The sequence below is a fragment of the Phacochoerus africanus genome, chromosome 11, assembly GCF_016906955.1.
Source record: "Phacochoerus africanus isolate WHEZ1 chromosome 11, ROS_Pafr_v1, whole genome shotgun sequence".
Classification (NCBI taxonomy): domain Eukaryota; kingdom Metazoa; phylum Chordata; class Mammalia; order Artiodactyla; family Suidae; genus Phacochoerus; species Phacochoerus africanus.
Window position 1 is genome coordinate 83,373,325 of NC_062554.1, and position 21,236 is coordinate 83,394,560.

At 34.0% G+C, this 21,236-nt stretch overlaps 1 protein-coding gene across 4 annotated transcripts in view; it reads right to left on the bottom strand.

The window, feature by feature from the left end:
* DGKB (diacylglycerol kinase beta) overlaps positions 1 to 21,236 on the bottom strand; it is a 708,921-nt gene that overhangs the window by 496,752 nt on the left and 190,933 nt on the right. For all 4 annotated transcript variants that reach the window (XM_047753443.1, XM_047753441.1, XM_047753442.1 and 1 more), the window contains 3 exons: positions 12,328 to 12,377; positions 9,022 to 9,096; positions 5,650 to 5,769 (listed from right to left, as the gene is read on the bottom strand). In XM_047753443.1, coding sequence (XP_047609399.1) covers positions 5,650 to 5,769; positions 9,022 to 9,096; positions 12,328 to 12,377 — 245 coding nt within the window. The remainder of the gene's footprint in view (positions 1 to 5,649; positions 5,770 to 9,021; positions 9,097 to 12,327; positions 12,378 to 21,236) is intronic.

The following is a 21,236-nucleotide window of genomic DNA, read 5'->3' on the forward strand; positions in this document are numbered from 1 at the left end:
AGAAAACACTGTATTTGATAAGGAAGGCTTTCAGTTCTGTGCTTTCATCAGAGAAATGTTTAATGAAACTCAAACAAGTTCTGACATAGGGGGAGCTCCAGTTTCCTCCTTGTCTTTACATCCCCTACAAATAAAAAGGAGGTTTCAAAGGGAAGAATGCTCTTTGAAAATTTTGAAACATTTCATTATCCTAGTGATTTCTAAAGTTTTTGTTTTTCCCTAAATACCTCCAAGATTACATATTGTAATTAAGTGGACTAGGGCTGATATAAGTAATGGCATTTTTCCAAAAGACCTCAAGGAGAAATTCCAATGATGTGACAGCCCAAATGCTCCCATCCCCACACCTAGCCATGTCCTTGCATCAGCTGACTTCACTTATGGCACAGAGAAGGAAGGGCCAACAGTGCAAATGGATTCCAACTCATTAAATAAAAGCACCATGAAATTATTTTACTTTTCCATTCAAGGTCCCCAACATATTATAACAATATGAAAGAAGCTGTTCTCTTAGACCAAAAACAAACAAACAAACAAACAAACAAACAAAAAAACGAGTTATATCAAGCCTGGACAAAGAGAATGCAGAGAGAGGGCTTAAAATTCTGAGTGGAGCTGCAATCATCCTCCCATCTCCAGATGCCATTTTCTGAAGCCAGGCTCAGACACTAACATTCTCAAGGTTCAAAGTCAGATTCAACAGCCTGTAGCAACACATGATTACATTTCCCTTGAATGACCCAATGTGGAATCTCAAGAATCGTTGCCTTTATCCAGCTTCATAATTCCTTTCCAGATTGAGCAATGTATGAACAGTGGAAAAACAACTCAACCAAATTAAAATTAAAAAAAAAACTGTGAAATATTAGTTTTCCAAATATGGCTTAGTCTATTAAGAGCATATCAAGCACTACTCCCCATCATACTCAGCAAGGGACATATTTCATCAGCAATCAAGGGGTAAACCAAACATTCACTTTCACTTTATTGAATGAGGCAAAAGCAAAAAAATGTGTCCTAAAACATTTAATCAATAGCAAGGTTTAAACTACATATCAGGATTAAAGAAACCAGACTCTGTGAGCACATACAGTGAAATCAAAATACATAACCATTCCAAAATCATATTGCCCAGATTTGGACACAAAAATCCAAGACTAAGAAGTTAAGGCATCCTTATTTTAAGCCAGCTCATATTTAAGTGCATATTCCTGTTTTTATGATAACATGAATTCAGGAATTTTCCCTGAAAAATCCAATAATCTAAAAGTCTAATAATGATCCAAGACTACAAATTTCTGGAATTGGAGCATTATTCATTTTATTCATCTAGGTACAAGAATGTTTGAACTGAAAGAATACTAGAAAAGGAAAGAATGAGAGGATGACTGTCTGGTATAAAATGACCTAGTTAGTTAATAACCAAGCCAAGGTGAAAGCCAATTTGATGACGTTCATTGCTACTTACTTCATTAGTCCCTGAATCTTCCTGGGGTGATCAAATTGAGCTAAAGGAAAAATATCAGATTTCTTTTTCCAAAATGATTAAAAGTAAGTTAAAATTTGTTCTCTTTATAATATGACAGATGAATGATAGAATTAGTCAGGAATTAGCAAACTATGGTCTTTAAGTCAAATGTGGCCAGCATGCTGTATATGCAAATAAAGTTTTATTGGAACACAGCCTTGCTCTTTCACTACAATATGTCTGTGGTTGCTTCTGCATTGCAATAGCAGAGTCCAGCAGAGAACTTATGACCCACAAAGCCTAAGTTATTTACCATCTGTCCTTTTAGAGGCAAAGTTTGCCAGTCACTGGAGCAGAGTTTATAACTAGATACTGTTATTTTAAAAAGGAAAATATTTTTATTCAAAAGTAAGATGTCTTTTAAAAGTTCTATTCTTCAATAAGATTGAAGGAAAATGATTAAGCCTCAGGCATACATTTTTTTATTGTAATCAAAATCACACATGCTGCCCAAACTCTCAATATTCCTTCAGAGGTAAGACACTGTACCATTTCATACTGAGTATCACAAAGTTTGAAGGATTTCTTTCAAGAAAAAGGAAAGGACTCTTACTCTCTAACATTTGATTAAAAAATTGGCATCAAAACAGGTACTATGTATAATAGAGTAGTTTTAAAAATTGCGTTGATGGACATGAGTGAACTACAATAAAATCACAACTGCTCGGCTTTATATTCCAAGTGAGAATTGCTCTCCCAGGGCAATATTCTTATCCGTACAATTTGGCGAGTATACCACAGCTATTTTCAAATACACTGTGGTATTTAACATTCACTATCAATTAGAATTTGCTTCCTGAGCTCATAATTGACAACAGACAAGAATATATAGGACAATATAACAAGACAGACCTCACAATAAATGGCTGAAGTCAACCTAAAGCTTCTAGATTTCCAGTCTGATAAGCAGAAGTAGGGGGCAGGGTAGAGGGGGATGATACTATGAATCAAATTCTCTACAGATAATAACATAACACATTAGCTACCTACAGAAGAGGAAATAAATCTCAATTATTAAAAAAAAGGCCCTCATCACTCAGGTGTCATTGTGTCATTCCTGCTTTTTAAAATACTTGCCATCACTGAGAATTAAAAAACCATTAACGGATACTGTCTTGTGATCACAATTACATGGCTTATTCGCTTTATTAAAAGACAATTTTTAAAAATATTATTGGCTTATTATTTTTTAAGAAGTGAAGAAAAAGGGGTATTACTCTCAGACTTGTACTTTACAGGGTAAACATCCAACATCATATGCAAGTTGATCTATAAATGTTAAACAATGTAGCCCTGCCACCTAGTGGTCATTACTGGGAACACAGCTCTGGAACAGCTCAGGTGGCTTTGAAACTCTGAATTGATTTCTCCTATTAAGCTCCCCACAGAAAAACACCCTTTTAATGAAAAAAAATAAAACACAAATTTGAAAATATTAATATAAATTATGTATCATTAACCTAATGGCCATTCATGACAACTAATTGTCATTCTGTTGGATAAATTTATGCTACACTAGAAACTGATGAGGCATAATTGTTTAAAATAGTTTTAGTTAAATACATATAGATTTGTGTACTATGTTTACCCAAGCTATTTTCATAATTTTACAAATAAATTTATTTATGAATTAAATTGCAAAGAGTTTCTAATCAATATTTTCCAAAGAAAAACATTATTTCAAAATCCTTTCTGATATTTAAAATACTGATGACTAAGTCTCCATTGCTACATTTTCCTGTCTAACCATAAATTAACAAAAAAATTACTTATTCCTGCATCTTGTCTCATTCTCTAATATTAGAATTTCCATAAGTATTTAGAATAAAAAATTAGCTTTAAAAATATAAAATTTCCTTCTAGGGAGCCATTATTAGTAGAACTTCTTGAAAAGGCATTTGTCAACTATTTTTCAGTATAAAATATATACCAAACTTTACAATGATAATATTTTGACAGTTTTCTTTTTATTTTCACCTAATGGTCTAATTTACATATGCTTTTGTCAGAACAGATTTTAAATAATTAACACACATTTACAATACAGATATATAAGTTATTTATAAAAAGATATTAGGTTGTATATAGTATAAGCTTATGACCCAGCAATCCACTCTTGGGCATATATCCAGACAAAACTTTTCCTTGAAACAGACACACGCACCCCTATATTCATTGCAGCACTATTCACAATAACCAAGACATGGAAACAACCCAGATCAATGGATTAAGAAGATGTGGTATATATACACAATGGAATACTACTCAGCCATAAAAAAGATCAAAATAATGCCATTTGCAGCAACATGGATGGAACTAGAGATTCTCATACTAAGTGAAATTACGTTAGAAAGACAAATACCATATGATATCACTTACATCTGGAATCTAATATATGGCACAAATGAACCTTTCCACAGAAAAGAAACTCAAGGACTTGGAGAACAGCCTTTTGGTTGCCGAGAGGGAAGGGGAGGGAGTGAGATGGGTTGGGAGTCTGGGGTTAATAGATGTAAACTACTGCATGCATTTGGAATGGATGAGCAATGAGATCCTGTTGTGTAGCACTGGGAACTATATCTAGTCACTTGTGATGGAGCATGGTGGATGATAATGTGAGAAAAAGAATGTATATATACATATATATGTGTGTGTGTGACTGGGTCACTTTGCTATGCAGTAGAAAACTGACAGTAAACCAACTATAATGGAAAAAATAAAAATTAGGTGAAAAAAAAGAACATCAGATACAAGTTTTCAAAATGTAGAATTATGTATCTATTAACAGTGAGATCTATATTCTCTCTGTTCTAATAAATTGTTTACTTTAAGGATAATTTTCTATTTATGGTCTATTAGTAATTTTTCTTTTCCTTCCTCTGTGTCTAAAATCCCATAGGTCTCATGTAGGGTAAGATTAACCTGAATGTAAAAGTTAGAAGATACAGTATCTTCTACTATCCTGAAGCCCATTTATAGATTCCTAAACCCATATATAAATATGTTCAAACATATTTTTACATACTCCAATGTGTTTTGTGAAAACAGACTGCAACGTCTCTTAAGAAATGACTTTTAAAATATTCGGTACCTTAAATAACTGTGGTATAGTCTTGAATCTGAAAAAGTGTTACTGCTGGTAACAAGTATGAAAAGTTTGGGGATCAGTAGCAAACTGGGGATGCTACATTCTTGTATCTCAAAACTCTAAATATTATAAATGTCATGGTACTTTCTATCAGCGTTACTTTTTAAATGTAAGTACACATTTTACTATATGCATATTAATTAGCTATAGTTAATTTTTTAATGCCAAGTATAAAAATCTGGTGTGGACGCATTAGCTTTTTAAATTAACTATTACTGAAATTCACATCAAGGCTGAGGCAGCAAGACTTGGTTTGAAAGTCACTATCACATCATATTCTTATCTTAGTTTGCTCTACTTTATTCCCCAAACCAGTTTTAGTTACCACTGGAGGCACTGATAGAAGAAAATTTTCACAGGCTTAGAAGAAAGAACCTGGATAACTGTTGATAGGTAAGAGAACATTTATATATCTATAAAATATATACCTATATTACAAATATATATAAAATCACAAGTACCATGATATATAATTGGCTCCTCCAAATCCTGTTTTGGTTATCAATAACACAGATCATCTTCATGGGAGGGGGGAATACGGAATGGGATGGAGCACAAGAACCACAGAATGCAGTAATACTAAAGTGTTTATTGCATTAGATAGAATGAGGTCAACATTTTTTAAACTAGATTGCACTTCAAATAATGAAAAAAAGGCTACTATGTGTTAAATAATAAGATCATCCCTATAAACATTTGAGAAAGAACCCCACTGACTTACCACCAGGCTACTCCTTTGTGTAAATGCTGTAAATTTTCTCTTTTTTTGGCCATACCTGTGCCATATAGAAGTTCCCAGGCCAGGGATCTGAATCCGAGCCACAGCTGTGACATATGCCACAGTTACAACAATGCTGGATCCTTTAACCCACTGCACAGAGCCCAAGATCAAACCGACACCTCCAAAGTAACCTAAGCCACTGCAGTCAGATTCTTAACCCACTGTGCCACAGCAGAAACTCCAAATGCTTACGTTTTCTAAGCCTAGGAGCACAAGAAGTGGAATTGTTGTCATTCCTCCTTGAATCCATTCCTCCAGAGAGACAGTTCCATCATGATCATAGTCAATTTCTTCCATCATTTCATGGAGGATCTAGAGTAGAGGAGATGAGGAAAAACGAAATAAATCAAAAAAATAAATTTCATACGATACCAAAAGGTATTGCATTGAATTCGTTATGATAAACTGTGACCAGCAGCTAAGTGGAGAGTTGAGATAAATATCTAGATAAGTTGGTACAACATTTATCCTATTATTGAGAAGACAGTGGCTTTCTTATGATTTCTAGAATCTGACTACTTACATTGTCCAACTTTCAGAAATAATTGCTTAACTTTTTAACATGTTGTCACTGAGTGGTACAGCTTAAACAAGAAGGTATCTTTAATTTAAGGAAGAAAGTGCTCTCTAATTGCTTTCTCTAGATTTTTAAAATTCAAATATATGCCAGATAATGGCTGAACAAATTAACTTCATGGCAAAGAGCTGAAATAATTCTTTGCTAAGTGGTATGGGGCAGGGGAATTAAGTTGCTTTTAATTGCCTATCAGAACTTAATAGAGCCAAGTAGTTAAACAATCCAGACATTTCTGATTAGATTTCTTTTCTAAGGACGTCATGCACAGAGTATCCCAAACCATTCTCGCCAGTGTTTGTTCATTCTACATTCACCTCTTGGCTGCATAGCGCTAATGCTAATATTAGTTGTTAATTTGAAGGGTTGTTGTAAGGGTTAAATGTGCTAATATAAATATCTTAGCGTATATAGTAAGTGGAATAGAGCTGTTGTTAGTGTTATCTTAGCACACATTATAGTTGAATCCCAAACATATAACCCTTGGATGCTGGGAAGACAAAGTACTTCCCATCTGATGGCAGCAAAGTGGCAAACGTGGTAGGATCCAGTGAAGGAAGTAACCCACCACGTTTATCTAATATGGGAGTTTTAATCAATTCAAAAAATAAGAGAGAAATACAGAGAGCATCAGAACAAAAATGTGAAAAGGTGCAATAAACAGAATACTTGATAAGTTGATACAAGTTTCGTTTGTCCCAAAGTCCCTGAACTTAGTGGAATGGTGTCTTTCATCAGGAAGTATTTAGAAATCAGGTTCTTTTCCGTCATGGAAACACACATATCTTAAGTATTGGAAAAAGACTCTTTGGAACAAAATGATGCTGAAGTGATTATTCCATTACTCTCATTATTCTCAAAATGAAAGGCAAGGGACATTATTTTGAGTTGGGCAAAATGGCATATGATCTTATTAAAGTGTCATATACATTGAAGGCCTCTGATGAACTAGTAGAAATGACCAAAAGAGCAAAGAACTAAAATACAGAGCCATTGTTTCAGAATGTTGATACTTCCATTTGTATTAAATAAATATAGTGGTAGTGCCTGGGTTAGTTTTTTAAAACACTCTGTTCAAAGACATCCTAGTCTCCCCTACTAACTTCCATTAACCTCAAGTGCACAATTCTCTTTATTTATCATGCAAACTCACCAGGATTCAGAAAACAATGTGCATAAATGTACACACGTGTCTAAAATGGGGAGAGCTGTTGAGTCATCAGGAGGGATGAGGCAGTTACCATGACAGCACATACAATGCACAAGGCAAGTCTTTTATCTGGACTCTCTACGCTTTATGCTACCCATAGAAAGGGCAGGCTGGCTGGTATGAGCCACAAATGGCAGATAATGCTACATGGTTTATTATTTGTATTTTCCAATAGGTATCTGTCCTAATTAGATTGTTCTCTTCCTAGGGCATCCAGATCCCCCTTTTCTCAAGCCCCTCACAACCAAATACTTTTTGTTGTGATGGGATGAGGCCTCCTCCTGCTTTGAAAGCTGATTGAAAAAGATCCCCTCCCCTCTATTACTCCAGTGAGGACAAGAGGCTTGATGGGTAGATGAATTATATTCACAGTTATTAAGTACAATGGAGAAAGCTGTTTGACATTACCATAACCAAAAAAAGCAGCAGAATGTATAAGAAGTCCTTTGATTTCTGTGAAAATCGTATTAAGATGAATCAAGCTGTATTCTTAAACGTTAAGTACTTGTTATTATCTAGTTTATTATTCCACATGCAAACTGTGATTTTGTTAATGATATCTGCCACTCATTATGTACACAGCATGTGCATGTCCACATTCGCAAAGAAAAAAAGCAAAAGAAAACCCAGCTGAGCTAAAACTTAGAAAACCCTAATCCCAGTAAAAACGGTGCCTTCCCTTTCCATGGCATTGCACTGACTTTGCTGCACTTTAACAGCATTAGTTTGCAAAGCAAGGGAAATGCTATTAGAGCTTTCCTACCACGTACCCATGCCATCACCATGCTGAGGACTGCATAAATGTGAATTTATGTGGTTAAATAGGTTCTTTGAATTCATATAAATTGTAAACTATTTAAATAAATTTGATTGGTATTTACTTAATTAATGTACAATTTGCTAAACTTGGTTTCAAAGAGAAACTAAAATCACTAATATTAACTCTCCCCCAAAAAATTACGTGTGGCCAAAGTGAAAGTTTCCAATCACCTGTGTTTTAATATACATTTGAATCATTTGTAATTTTGATATAGAACTATTTAATGAGAGGGTTTTTTTAATGTTCTTGTACTTATTATTAGATACTATTTCTTTAAACAATTTGTTTAAAAACTATCATTATCATTTTCTCAACTTCATCTTTTTTTTTTGTATTTTCTAGGGCCACACCCGTGGCATATGGAGGTTCCCAGGCAAGGTGTCTAACTGGAGCTGTAGCCCCCGGCCTACGCCAGAGCCACAGCAACTCAGGATCCAGCTGCATCTGCAACCAACACCACAGCTCAAGGCAACGCTGGATCCTTAACCCAGTGAGAGAGGGCAGGGATCAAACCTGCAAACTCATAGTTCATAGTTGGATTCGTTAACCACTGAGCCACGACGGGAACTCCCTCATCTTCTTTTAAAATGAATATTTTAGCTATTTCCACATAAGGAAAATCATAGATCATAAAAAAACATAAAATTCTGACTTTTTATGGCATGGCTTATGACCTTGGCACTATCATTATCAACTGATATATGTCATTACATATATCAGACCACCATTCGAATTAATTCCCAGAAGAAAAATAAAAGCAAAGCTATTGCTAAGAGCTTCAGAAAATCACATATACGTTTTCTTGTTCAGAGTTCACTAAGGCTTCCAATTAGAAATAGCAATTTAGAGTAATCAAAAGATAAAATCAAATGCTAATAACATCGTAGGATTAAAAAAAAAGATGAAAAAGAAAGGGGCCTTCTAGAATTTAGCTAGCCGTTAAATCATTCATATACCTACTGGATTAAGTTCAGTGACATCCCATTCAAGGTACTCTGCCACATGCATCATCTGACTGATGATATTTTCTAGTTCCTGTGGGAGAAGGGGAAGTAGGGGAGGGGGAGGGAGAGAGGAAGGAGAAGGATGAATACAAGGTCTTATTAAGTCCTTCAACTTTGACTGACAGGAATTGATTTGTTCAGTATGTAGCTCAAAAACCAAAGGAGTGATATGATTAATTTTGTATAAAAAGTAAACATATACCTCATTTTAAAAGTCTAACTATCCATTAAAGAAGAGCCTAAATTGAAATTCCTTTAGTACTTTGTCTAGAAATCTTCACCAGGAGAGGGCACAACTATACAAAGAAAGAGTTCCTTCCAGGTGAAGATTTTTAACAAAATTTTTGTTTGCACAGCAGCATCGGAAGAAAGTAGGAGCATGCATAGTTTTACACAATGTGATTTTTAAGTCACTGAGTATCCTGACCTGTGGCTTGGGAACAGGTGTGCAAGGGTGGAAGGGAATGTCTGAGAGAAAGGAGAGGTTTATTTTTACTCTGATACACTGAGAAGGTGTATAGATTGTTTTAGCCATTTATTGGTATAATTTACTCCACTAGAGGAGTGTTCAGGGTCAGGTTTGGAGGCTAAATGCATGTAGAGTTGATTATATGAGAGGATAGAGTTTTAGTTTGAATTTTCACATTATTCTGCTCATTGTCAATTCTTTGAAGAACTGTTAGTTAATATACATGGCTTGGCTAAATAACACACTATGTTCATACTTATTTATTTAATATTTTAATTCTTTTATAGCTTCAGAACAGACTGAACATACTTTATAAATGCTAATTACTTAAGGGTAGTTAGCCAATAAAACAATTTAAAGGGGTGTTTCATAATATGATATTTTAAAATATAAGTAATAAGAATACAACTTGAAATTACATTAATACAATTTATTCTACTCAAATCTCTGATCTAATATATGTGGTTAATATTCATAGAATGAAGAAGAAAATATGGTAAAAGAGGTTCTTTCCTGGTTGGGGGAGTGGGTGGGTCATGGATCCCTCTGAGAAACTGATGAAAGCTACACTCCCTCTCTCCAACATGCATATATGTCATCATGAAAATATTATTTATATAACACAGGCTGCTCCAGAAACAAAGACAAATATAAATGTGTTTATTTATTACAGATAAGAAAAATTTTAAATACAAATCCCTTGGAATTAGAGGCTAGAGTGTGTGTGTGTGTGTGTGTGTGTGTGTGTGTGTGTGTATGTGTGTGTAACCAATCTTCCAGCTACTTTATCTTTGCTTATATACCTTATCTTTGCTTATACAACTTAGCAATTTAAGAAGGTAAAGTCTCTGGATATGTTTTGAGAAACAGAAAGTACATGTGGTGGACTAAATCACAAGTGTAGGCATGTGATATTGGATGACTCAGGTTCCTCAACAGGAAAATGGATTTTCTAATAGCACCTAGTTCACAGAGTTGTTACAAAGATTAAATGTGCTCTCATATAAAACACATTTATATTATCAGGAACCAAGTGATCAATAAGCATTAATTACTATTATTAGACATAGTGGTCATTTTTCAAAGTATTAATTTCCCTTTGTTTTGTCTCCAATATATGAACAGCTAAACTTTCAACTTTTGAAGACAAATGATATCAAAAGGTACAATTTCAACCTGATATGGAAGGAAATATAATGGAGTAGTAAGTTGTGTGGGAAAAAAACATAGGAATTGAATCCAGAGCTTTAATTACAAAACAAAAGACTAACTTAATCATAAACAAATTTATATCCTTAGCTCATCATTTAATATTGGGAAATCAGTTATAAATATTGCTATTTATCTACTATATATTAACTAAAAAATGGCCAGAGACCAAACAAAGCATTTGACTGAATTTGCAAGTCAGCTGCCAACCCGTGGCTAAAAGCCCAGTAAAGAAACATTCTTCTAATTTAATTAAAAATAAAATTAAATAAATCAAATCTGTATTAAAGATATAATTTGCATTAGTATAGTCAGAAATGCTACAATAAGTATATTGAAATATGTAGAAGAAATCTAAACTCCTAGCCATGAAATGCCACCAGAAAATGAGTGCATGTATCATGTAGCTTATTATTCCTAATTGGAAAACTGAACATTCCTAGGCACTTAAAAATAATAGCATTTGAAAAATTAGAGAGACTTTAACATAAGAAATTCCACAATCACGGCATTAATTCAGACTGGTGGTCATTCCCTAAGTAGGAATGATATGTTTTTATCTCTCTCTGGAGAAGCTAATGTACCATTATCTTACTCAGTGTCACATTAATATGTCTCCAGCTTCATTGCTTTGCTTGTAAAAGTCTGTTTGAGTTCTGCCATAGCGACGTACATCAGATGAAACTCATTATTAGAAATAATGTTGACTTTAATCAATATTAAATATTTCAAAACACTTGTTTTATAATGTACCCATGTACTTCAAAATTTTCACAATCTGATACTTACTCTTTTGTTACTATTAATATATCTCCCTCATAGAACAGGAAATGATGCAATATACAAAAGTTAAATAGAAAACACCTCTTTGGGTAAAACCTGAGATGGATGTACTTCTGAAGCCCTGCTTTGAGAACTAAGGGTCTAATGACTCCTCTTAAAACTGTCAATTTTTTTGTACATATTACAAAAAAATTATTACTTCTAGAGAGATGGTATTTTTATTCTATTGATTTTTATAACTAAAACTATAGATAGCATGCAAGTTGCACTGAAAATCAGACAAGACATTTTAAAAAGGGAATTTGGCCAAAGCAATTTTAAATATAACTATTTCAATAGCATCTCTGTCTACAGATACTTTTTAAAAGTGGGCAAATGATAAAGTGACTGAATCAACTTTGTAATTCTTTTAAATCTGCTTGTAGTCTCAATATCTTCCTAAGTGTCAAATCCCATTTTTATATACATACAAATATGTACATACACACACACACATATATATTTTCTTTCTAGATCAATGGTCTCATTTTTCTCTTATGTTTAATTCAGACAAGGCTGAAATCTTTTTTTATCTTTCTGTGTATAAGAAATCACTTTTTGTACAAGTATTCAATAGAACAATTGTAAAACCAACAGTTTCCTCAGATAACTTGCTTTCAAAAAGTCAGATGATAAAAATGCTGTGTGAGTGCATGGAAATTATATTGTGTCTTCCATGGTAATAGCTATAAATTTATTCATTGCATTTTTCAAAACAAACTACTTTGAAATTTTCACAGAAAATTTGAAGAGAAATATTACCGAACTGTCCAGGAAGCCATTTCCATCCGTGTCATAGAGGCGAAACATAACTAGAAATAAAAGAGGTGTTGAAAAGATTATAGGCGAGCAAGATCAATCCTAGGAAAAGGCATATTCTTTAATATTTATTTTCTGCTGAAAGCAAATACTATTAAATCCCTCCCCTACTCAAAGCAATTAGTTAGGATCATTTTTCAAGCTAACGGTGATTTAAACATTAAAAAAAATACTGGATATTGGATATAAATTTTATCAACTTTTGTTAGCTAGAAAACACTAAAAAGTACTATTGTTTGCTTAAATTTATACTGCAAGATGACTGATGGAAATTCAAAAATAATAGAAGTTCAGACTTTTAGAGTCTCAATATTAAAGGACAGAGAGAATAGGAAAAAAAAAAACTGATTTAGATATCCAGAATTCAATTATAATTTGGAATATGCCATCCACTATTATGTGAGCTTAGCCAAACACTGCTTTATCTTAAGATGAGAATAATCACCCTGCCATAAGACACATATTAGTTGTGAAAGTTAAGTGAGCTGCTACATGCAATTGTGTGTCAAGAGCTATAGGTCACTACACAAATATAAGCCATTGCTTTGATTGATCCTTAAGCACTATGGGAAAGGAAGATTAATGAAAAATAAGGGAATTTTTCTAATAGAGGATGCAAAGACATAACATGTGTAATCATCATGGGTATAATGGCGTATTTGTTTAAATCTGAGATTAAGTTCATAGGGTAACGACTCTTTCGTTGAACTAATCAAGTAAGGAAAGACACTGTTGGTTCTGTGGTAAGGGAGCTCAGAAAAGCAAGAGGACAGAGGTCCACAACTGGTCTGAGGAGTCCCTGTACAACACACATACCACCAGGAAACACAGGAGGCTGCAGGTGCCATGTGACAGAAACAGAAATGAATGCGACAGCTGTGAAAATAGAGTGGAAATGAGGTTTTGTGTTGGGTTTGTATAATTTCCTGAAGAATTTTGATGTCTTAATTTTAATATTAAATTGCAAATAAGAGGCATAATTATGCAATGACCTTAATCTGTAACACATTATTTTTATATTTAAAATAATTTTCATGTTTCATAAATTCTTAGATGTAATTTATAAGATGCAAAACTAGTCTGCATATAACTTAAAAGAAAAAAAAAATGCTGCCAAGCTAGCCATCATGTTCTATTTATTATAAAGTGGAAAGAGACTTTACAGATATTAAAATGTAAGGAGAAAATGTATACCTATTTAATTAAAGGATATGATGTTGGGCTGGCTAAAGGACTTTAATGTAATTATTTGCAAACTATGATAATTGTTCTCTTTCATATACTCAATAAATGAAAATAAAATTCAGAAAGCAAAAAAAAAAAAAAAAACTTCCACAATGTGGATATTAAGCATTTAAAGATTTTATAGTATAGCATAAAATAGTAAAAATATCTGTATAAATAGCAAGAATTCACACATCACTCAGAACTAGGAACAAGACAAGGACTTCCAAAAGCCTAATTACATTTTAGAGCAAAGGACACTTGTAACTCTGTTAATCCTTATTGGAGGAAATGACTGCTAAACTATTTCACACAGCTCAGATATAATGGAAGCCATATGCCTATTGATAAATTTTGTTGGAAGCTTGAGCTCAAAGATATACCTACAAGTGGGGTATGTCGGGGTGGGGGGGAGTATCTGTCATTCATTTGGGGAAGCATCTGAAATGTCTACGTTCTGAAAGCCATACTTTATCACAGATGAAGGGTCAGATACCTTCTCTTTATTAGCCTGACTTGAAAACAGACTTTGCACATGATCCAGCCTCCACCAATCAGAAGCACAAGCTCAGATGATCAATCAGATGCTAGTGACCCAATAAAAAAGGAGCTTCACAGAATCCATGGTGATGGGAGGCACAGTAGCAGCAGCGATTGGAGAGAGAGCATCTGGCGCCCTGTGTATGTCAGGGGTGCTGGCACTGAAAGGTGCTCTATCTGCATACAGAGAGCCAGTGATGGCCTTCCCCCCCCCCACAGTCTAATTTAGCTACTTATTTGGTGATCATTCCTAGACATGTAGCCTCAAATCTGGTTCTCTGCTTGTCCTAATGATTCTCTGTGTTCCTCAACGCCATTTAAAAACAATAATAAACTGCTCTATTTGATAAAAGATCTTTAATTAAAAACTAACCTGTTTCTCTGTTTCCACCAGTTATACTATTCAGTAACACTGTTTTAAAGATAAACTTACTACTGGGAATTCCCATTCTGGTGCAACAGACCCAACTAGTATCCAAGAAGACACAGGTTCGATCCCTGGTCTCACTCAGTGGGTTAAGGATCTGGCACTGCCCTGAGCTATGCTGTATGTCACAGATGTGGCTCAAATCCCACATTGCTGTGGCTGCAGCATAGGTCAGCAGCTACAGCTCTGATTCAACCCCTAGTCTGGGAACTTCTGTGTGCTGCAGGTGTGGCCCTAAAAAGAAAAAAAAAAAGATAAACTTATTATTATTGAAATATTACACTTACAGAGAGAGAGGTGTAACATTCAACAAATTATCAAAATGAACAGATCAATGTAACCAATAATCCAAATCAAGGAACAGAATACTGCCAATGCAAAAGAACATTTCTCATGCTCCCCCATGATTATTTCCTCTACCCTACACAAAGATAACTGCTATTCTGACTTCTACATGCATTCTTTTGAATTTAGCATCATTTACTCAATATTCTTTCTAATCTTCACCTGTACTGTAATTAGCATTAATTCATTCCTTTTCTGCATATTATTCCAATGCATAAAATATCACATTTTATTCATTCTAAACTTGGAAGATATTTAAGTTTTCTTCAGTTTCCTTTTTTTGGGCTGCCAGTCCAGAGAGTTTTGGACATTCACAGGATGTTCCAGATCCCCAATGTTTTTAGTTCTACCCTGTCTGACTGCAATTCCAAGAGAGACCTTCAGTCAGAACTTTATGTTTAGGATGATTTTTTCACAAGAGAAAATGAGAAAATATAGATATCCAATTACCCAAATACTATTACTGGAAATCTTTGCTTGCTTTCCAGTGCCAAAACTTTGTCAAAATCAAGTATCCATGTAGGTTTGGGTCAGTTTTTGGATTCCTTATTGTGTTCCAATGACTTATCTATTAGTGCATCAATAGTACAATGCCATAATTATAATACACCTTTGAAAAATATCTTGAGATACCATCAAATGTATCCTGTAACTTTGTTCAACTTGAGAATCACCTGGGTTATATTTGGACTTTGCATTTATACGTAACATTTAGAAAAAATTCCCCCCTCCAGCAAAAACAAACAAGAAAACTTGATTTCTACTGTGATTGCACTGCATCTATAGATATGTTTGGAAACAATCTTTACAATGCTAAGTTGGCAAAAAAAATACAATCTTTTTATTTAGATTTTCTTTAATTTTTCTCAATAAATTTTCAGAGTTTTCTGGTAGAGTTCTTTAAAATATTTGTTAAAGATTTATTCATAGGTATCTAACAATTCTAATGTATTATAAATGGTAATATTTCAACTTCATTTTAAATTATTTTTAGTGTTACATAGAAATATAAGTTATTTTACTTTTACTTTGTATCCAGAGACATTGTTAAACATTTTTTTTTTTTTTGGCTGTGTCCACAGCATATGTAAGTTCTCAGGCCAGAGACTGAACTCAAGTTGCTGCAGTGACAATGATGGGTCCTTAACACACTGCACTAATTCAAATAATGTGCCTGATTACCCAGGATTTTTTTAACTGCAAATAATCATGTTCAAATAATGTATCTGATAACTTTGGATTTTTTTAACTGTAAATAATCATGTAGCCTAAGCCATGACTTTTAATTTCCTCTCTTCCTATGTTGATAAATTCTCTATAATAATATATTTTATAACATATAATATACATACACTCATTTTATTGAAACCTACAACTTACCAAAACTAGAACAATAATAATAGATAAATCCTAATACCTCAGTATTAAAGAAACTGAACTCATAATTTAAAAAATTCTTTTTAAAAAGATATCTTCAAGCATGGATTTCTCTAATGGTGAATTCTACCAAATATTTAAAGAAGAAATAATGTCAATTGTCCAAAAACTTTTTAAGAAAATAAAAGTTTATTTTATGAGGACAAACTGAGACAGAGATATTTTAAGAAAAGAAAGCCCTATGTATCCCTCTGACTACATATAATCAAAATAAAACATCGAATCTAAGTGGGGATTATTCTATAAATGCAAATTTTCTTTAAAATATAAACATTGGTTAACAATTCCCATATTAACCTCCATAAGGAAAAAAATGTTATTATGCAAATGGATACCCAAAAAAAGCATTTAAAAATATAATACCCATTCATGATGAAAACTCTCACCAAAATAAGAAAAAAAAATTTCCTCAACTAGATAAAGACCTTCTATTAAAATTTTCAATTAAAATCACACTTATTAGTAAAATATTGAATACTTTTTCCTTGAGATCAAGAACAACTCAAAAATGTTCTCCCCTATCATTTCTCCCTGACATTATACTGATTATTCTAGTCTTTGCCATAAGGCAAGAAGTAATATATAAAAGGCATGCATATAAGAAAATGATTATTAAAACTATCTTTAATATGTTTATGTATTTATAAAATCCTATATTTCCAAAATTTATATAATTTAGAAAATATATGTAAGAACTTATATAACATGTATATAAATATTAGAACTTATATAACTGATACATTATATGTATCCTATTAAAACATACATCATATGTATTTTATCTTATGCTAGAATTTATATAAGTATTAGACCTATATAAGTGTCAGACCTTATGTAACTATAATTATTAGACCTTACCTAACTTACATATTGCATATTATATAAGAAATTATATAACATTTATGTAAGTATTTAAACTTACATATGTATATATATTAAGTGATGTAATAGGCTATAAATTCAATTGCAGTTTTACATATGTGCAAAGAAGAACTGGAAAAAGAATGAAACATAAAATGTATCATTTAAAATAGCATCCAAACCCATAAATACACAAGATAAATTTATCAAGAGTTGGACAGGACCTCTGGGCAAAAATTATAAAAATTATAAAACTTCACTGAGAAAAATTATAGGAAACCTATATAAATGAAAAGATATATTGTGTCCATGAATTGAAAGATTCTATATCATTAAAATGTAAATTCTCCACATATTGTCCTATATAATGGATACAATCTCAACAGAAATATCAATAGCTTTGTTTTGAATATTAACATACTGATTCTAAAACTTACATAAAAATAAAAAGGACTGGAGTTCCCATCATGGCACAGTAGAAACGAATCCGAGTAGTATCCATGAGGATGTGGGTTTGATCCCTGGCCTTACTCAAAGGGTTGGGGATCTGGCATTGCCCTGAGCTGTGGGAGAGGTTGCAGATGAGGCTTGCTTGGATCCTGCGTTGATGTGGCTGTGGTGTAGGTTGGCAGCTGCAGTTCTGATTCGACCCCTAACCTGGGAAATTCCACATGCCGCAAGTGCAGCCCTATTAAGCAAAATAAATAGATAAATTAATTAATTAATAAGACTTAGAACACCCAAAACAACCTTGAAAATGGGGGACAAATCTGGAGGATTAACATGACCTGACTTCAAGAGTTGTTAAAAATCAAGGGAGTCAAGACAAGCAAAATACTGCTAAAGGCCACACAAATAGAAGGATGAGAAATAGAGAGTACAGATAAAGATCCATATACAAGTATCAAACAATTCAATGAGATAAGAAAATTCTTTTCAAGAATGATGATGGGACAACTGGATGGATATTCACATTTAAACAAAGGTATCTTTATCCTTACTTCACACCAGACATAAACACTAGGTCAAATTTAACTTTAATTTTTTTTGGCCACACCTAGGGCATGGTATGTGGAAGTTCCCAGGCCAAGTACCCAAGCCCCACCATAGCCTCAAAACAAGCCACTGCAGCAACAACACCTGAGCCTTTACCTGCTGCACCAAAAGAGAACTCTGAAATTTTAACTTGTTTTGATACTAAACTTTAATGATAAAACTTAGCTATGAAGCTCCTAGAAAAAGATTTAGGCAAACATCTTCACAACCTCAACATAAGCCAATATATACCATCAATGATTTTTAAAAATGGAGGTCAATTAAACTTCATCAGAATTAAAATCTCTCATCATCAAAGAAAAAAAACACTATTATGAAAATAAATAAGCTAGTACAGATTTGAAAAAATAAATTTAGAACACAAACATCTAACAGAGGACTTGTTTCTAGACTATATGAAGAAATCCTACAGCTCAGTAATAAAACAACGTTAAGAAAGAGGCAAAATATTGAGTGGGTGCTTCAAAAAAGGAAGATATATGAGTGATCAATACTAACCAAGTACTCAACATCATCAATCATAATGAATGAAAATTTAAATCATGATGAGAAGCCATCACATACCTGCTGGAAAGACTCTCGAATTCAAGATTTTTCCCCAAGACCAGTCTACCAAGCTGCTTAATTTCTTAGCTTCTCAGTTGTCTAAGTATTTACAATTCAAAAACACTGGCAAAAGCCTGGCTCCCTGATCCCAGAAATTTGACCCACAAACCCAACTTGCCTTGATAATTTCCTGAAACTTACAGAGTTTTTAAAAAATATTGAGTTTAAATGTTCTAGTTGTTGTAAGCAGTAAAATTAGAGTGAAAACACTTTACTGTTTTATAAAGTAGAAGCCCTAGTTATTTCACTTCCTTTCATTTTGGCTGCAGGTACAGCATATGGAAGTTCCCAGGGTAGCGGTCAAATCACAGCTACAGCTGCAGGCCTATACCACAGCCACAGCAATGCCAGATCCGAGACGACTGGTATAGATCTGCAACCTATATCAAAGCTCACAGCAATTCTGGATCCTTAACCTGCTGAGTGGGCCAGGTATCAAACCTGCATCCTCATGGATAACAGCTGCATTCGCTTCCACTGAGCCACAATAGGAACGCCCCTAGTTTATTTTAAATATTAAATTCCAAACACATTAAGAGGAGTTAATGGCTGTCTAGAAATGCTAATTCACCAAGGAATAAAGTTGGAGAACTTTCAGTTAATAATAATTGCAATAATAAAATTAGCATACATTTATTAAACACTAGCATTAGGTATTTTTGGCTATGCCCATGCCATGTAGTTCCCTGGCCAGGGATCAGACCTGTGCCACAGCAGTGACAACCCTGGATCCTTAACCTATTGAGCCACCAGGGAAATCCAAGCACTATGTATCTTAGAGTCTAAATCTCACCAAGTATAAATTAAAGATAAAATTTTCTTTGATCCTGGATGAGTGAAACTCCAAGACTTTAATTTTCATTGATAAGTCACTTTTTCTGATTAAAAATTGTAGTGGGGTCATGCAAAACATGAAATACTGAACACACATATTTACCTTGACTTTCTATTGAAGTGCCTCTACAGTAAACAGTAGGGAATGAAAGAGTCACAAACCCACCAGTGCAAAGAAAAGATGAAAGGAGACAAGAATAACACAATTTTAGAAGCTGAACAATATACGTTGATTGACCTAGAAACTTGAGAAATATCAACTTAAGCTGGTGGTGAAGAGAAGGCACAAATTTACATAGAAGGGGAAACTGAACATCTTACTGAAAAGAATTTAGACCTGTAAATACCACCCCTCACACCTTGTTCCTGAGAATATGTCAGCTGGCTACGTAACAGAAACCCAGATCTTTAAGCTTTATAGCAGTCAAGCCACGGTGATTCTGAGCTAAGGATACTCAGGAATTCTGACGGTAGGGGTGCCACACCAAAGAAAGTGTTGTTATATCAAATTGCATGGACTAAAAAAAAAAATAAAATAAATAAAAATAAATGGAGTTCCCATCGTGGCTCAGTGGTTAACGAATCCGACTAGGAACCATGAGGTTGCGGGTTCGATTTCTGGTCTTTCTCAGTGGGTTAAGGATCCAGCGTTGCGGTGAGCTGTGGTGTAGGTTGCAGACGTGGCTCGGATCCCGCATTGCTGTGGCTCTGGAGTAGGCCGGTGGCTACAGGTCCAGTTAGACCCCTAGCCTGGGGAACCTCCATATGCCGCAGGAGCAGCCCAAGAAATTGCAAAAAGACAAAAAAAAAAAAAAAGCGTGCATAGACTGAACACTGAGAGATGTAAGTCCCCTCCTCATCTTTAATGAGTCAGACTTAAACCTCACCCACTTACCCACCTACCCACAACCATTAAGCAGTCATTTCAAAACAAATTAATCTGGAAGAAACAAGCAAAGCAGGGAAGTGGAGAACCTTGTAAATAAGAAGGAAGTTTCAATCGGTGAAAGAAGAATAAAAGCAAATAAAGATTATGCTGACAGCAAAATGGGTTCTCTGTGAAGTTAAAATTATGATAGAAAGAGCAAAAAAAAAAAGGCAATATAAATGTAGAAGATGTCCCAGATATCAAAGAAGACATGAGAGAAAAGAAGCTGGAAAATAGGAAAATTTAAAAATAGAGTAATTTAGGAGTTCCCACTGTGGTATAGTGGGTTAAGGATCTAGTGTTGCCACAACTGTGGCATAGGTTGCAACTATGGCTTGGATTCGACCCCTGGCCTGGGAACTTCAACATGCCTTGGGCATGGCCAAAATAATAATAATAATAACCCAAAGTTCTGCCTTGGAGTTTCAACTTCCACAAATAGTGATTCCAGAAAGACAGCAAGTGAAATAAAGGAGAAGGTAATGAAAAGATGGGAGAAGAGATGGAAAGCACAAGTTTCCAAATTAGAATTTATGATGGAGGACTTGGGAACTAATTAGTAATATAGGAACAGAAAAACTAATCAAATAAAGA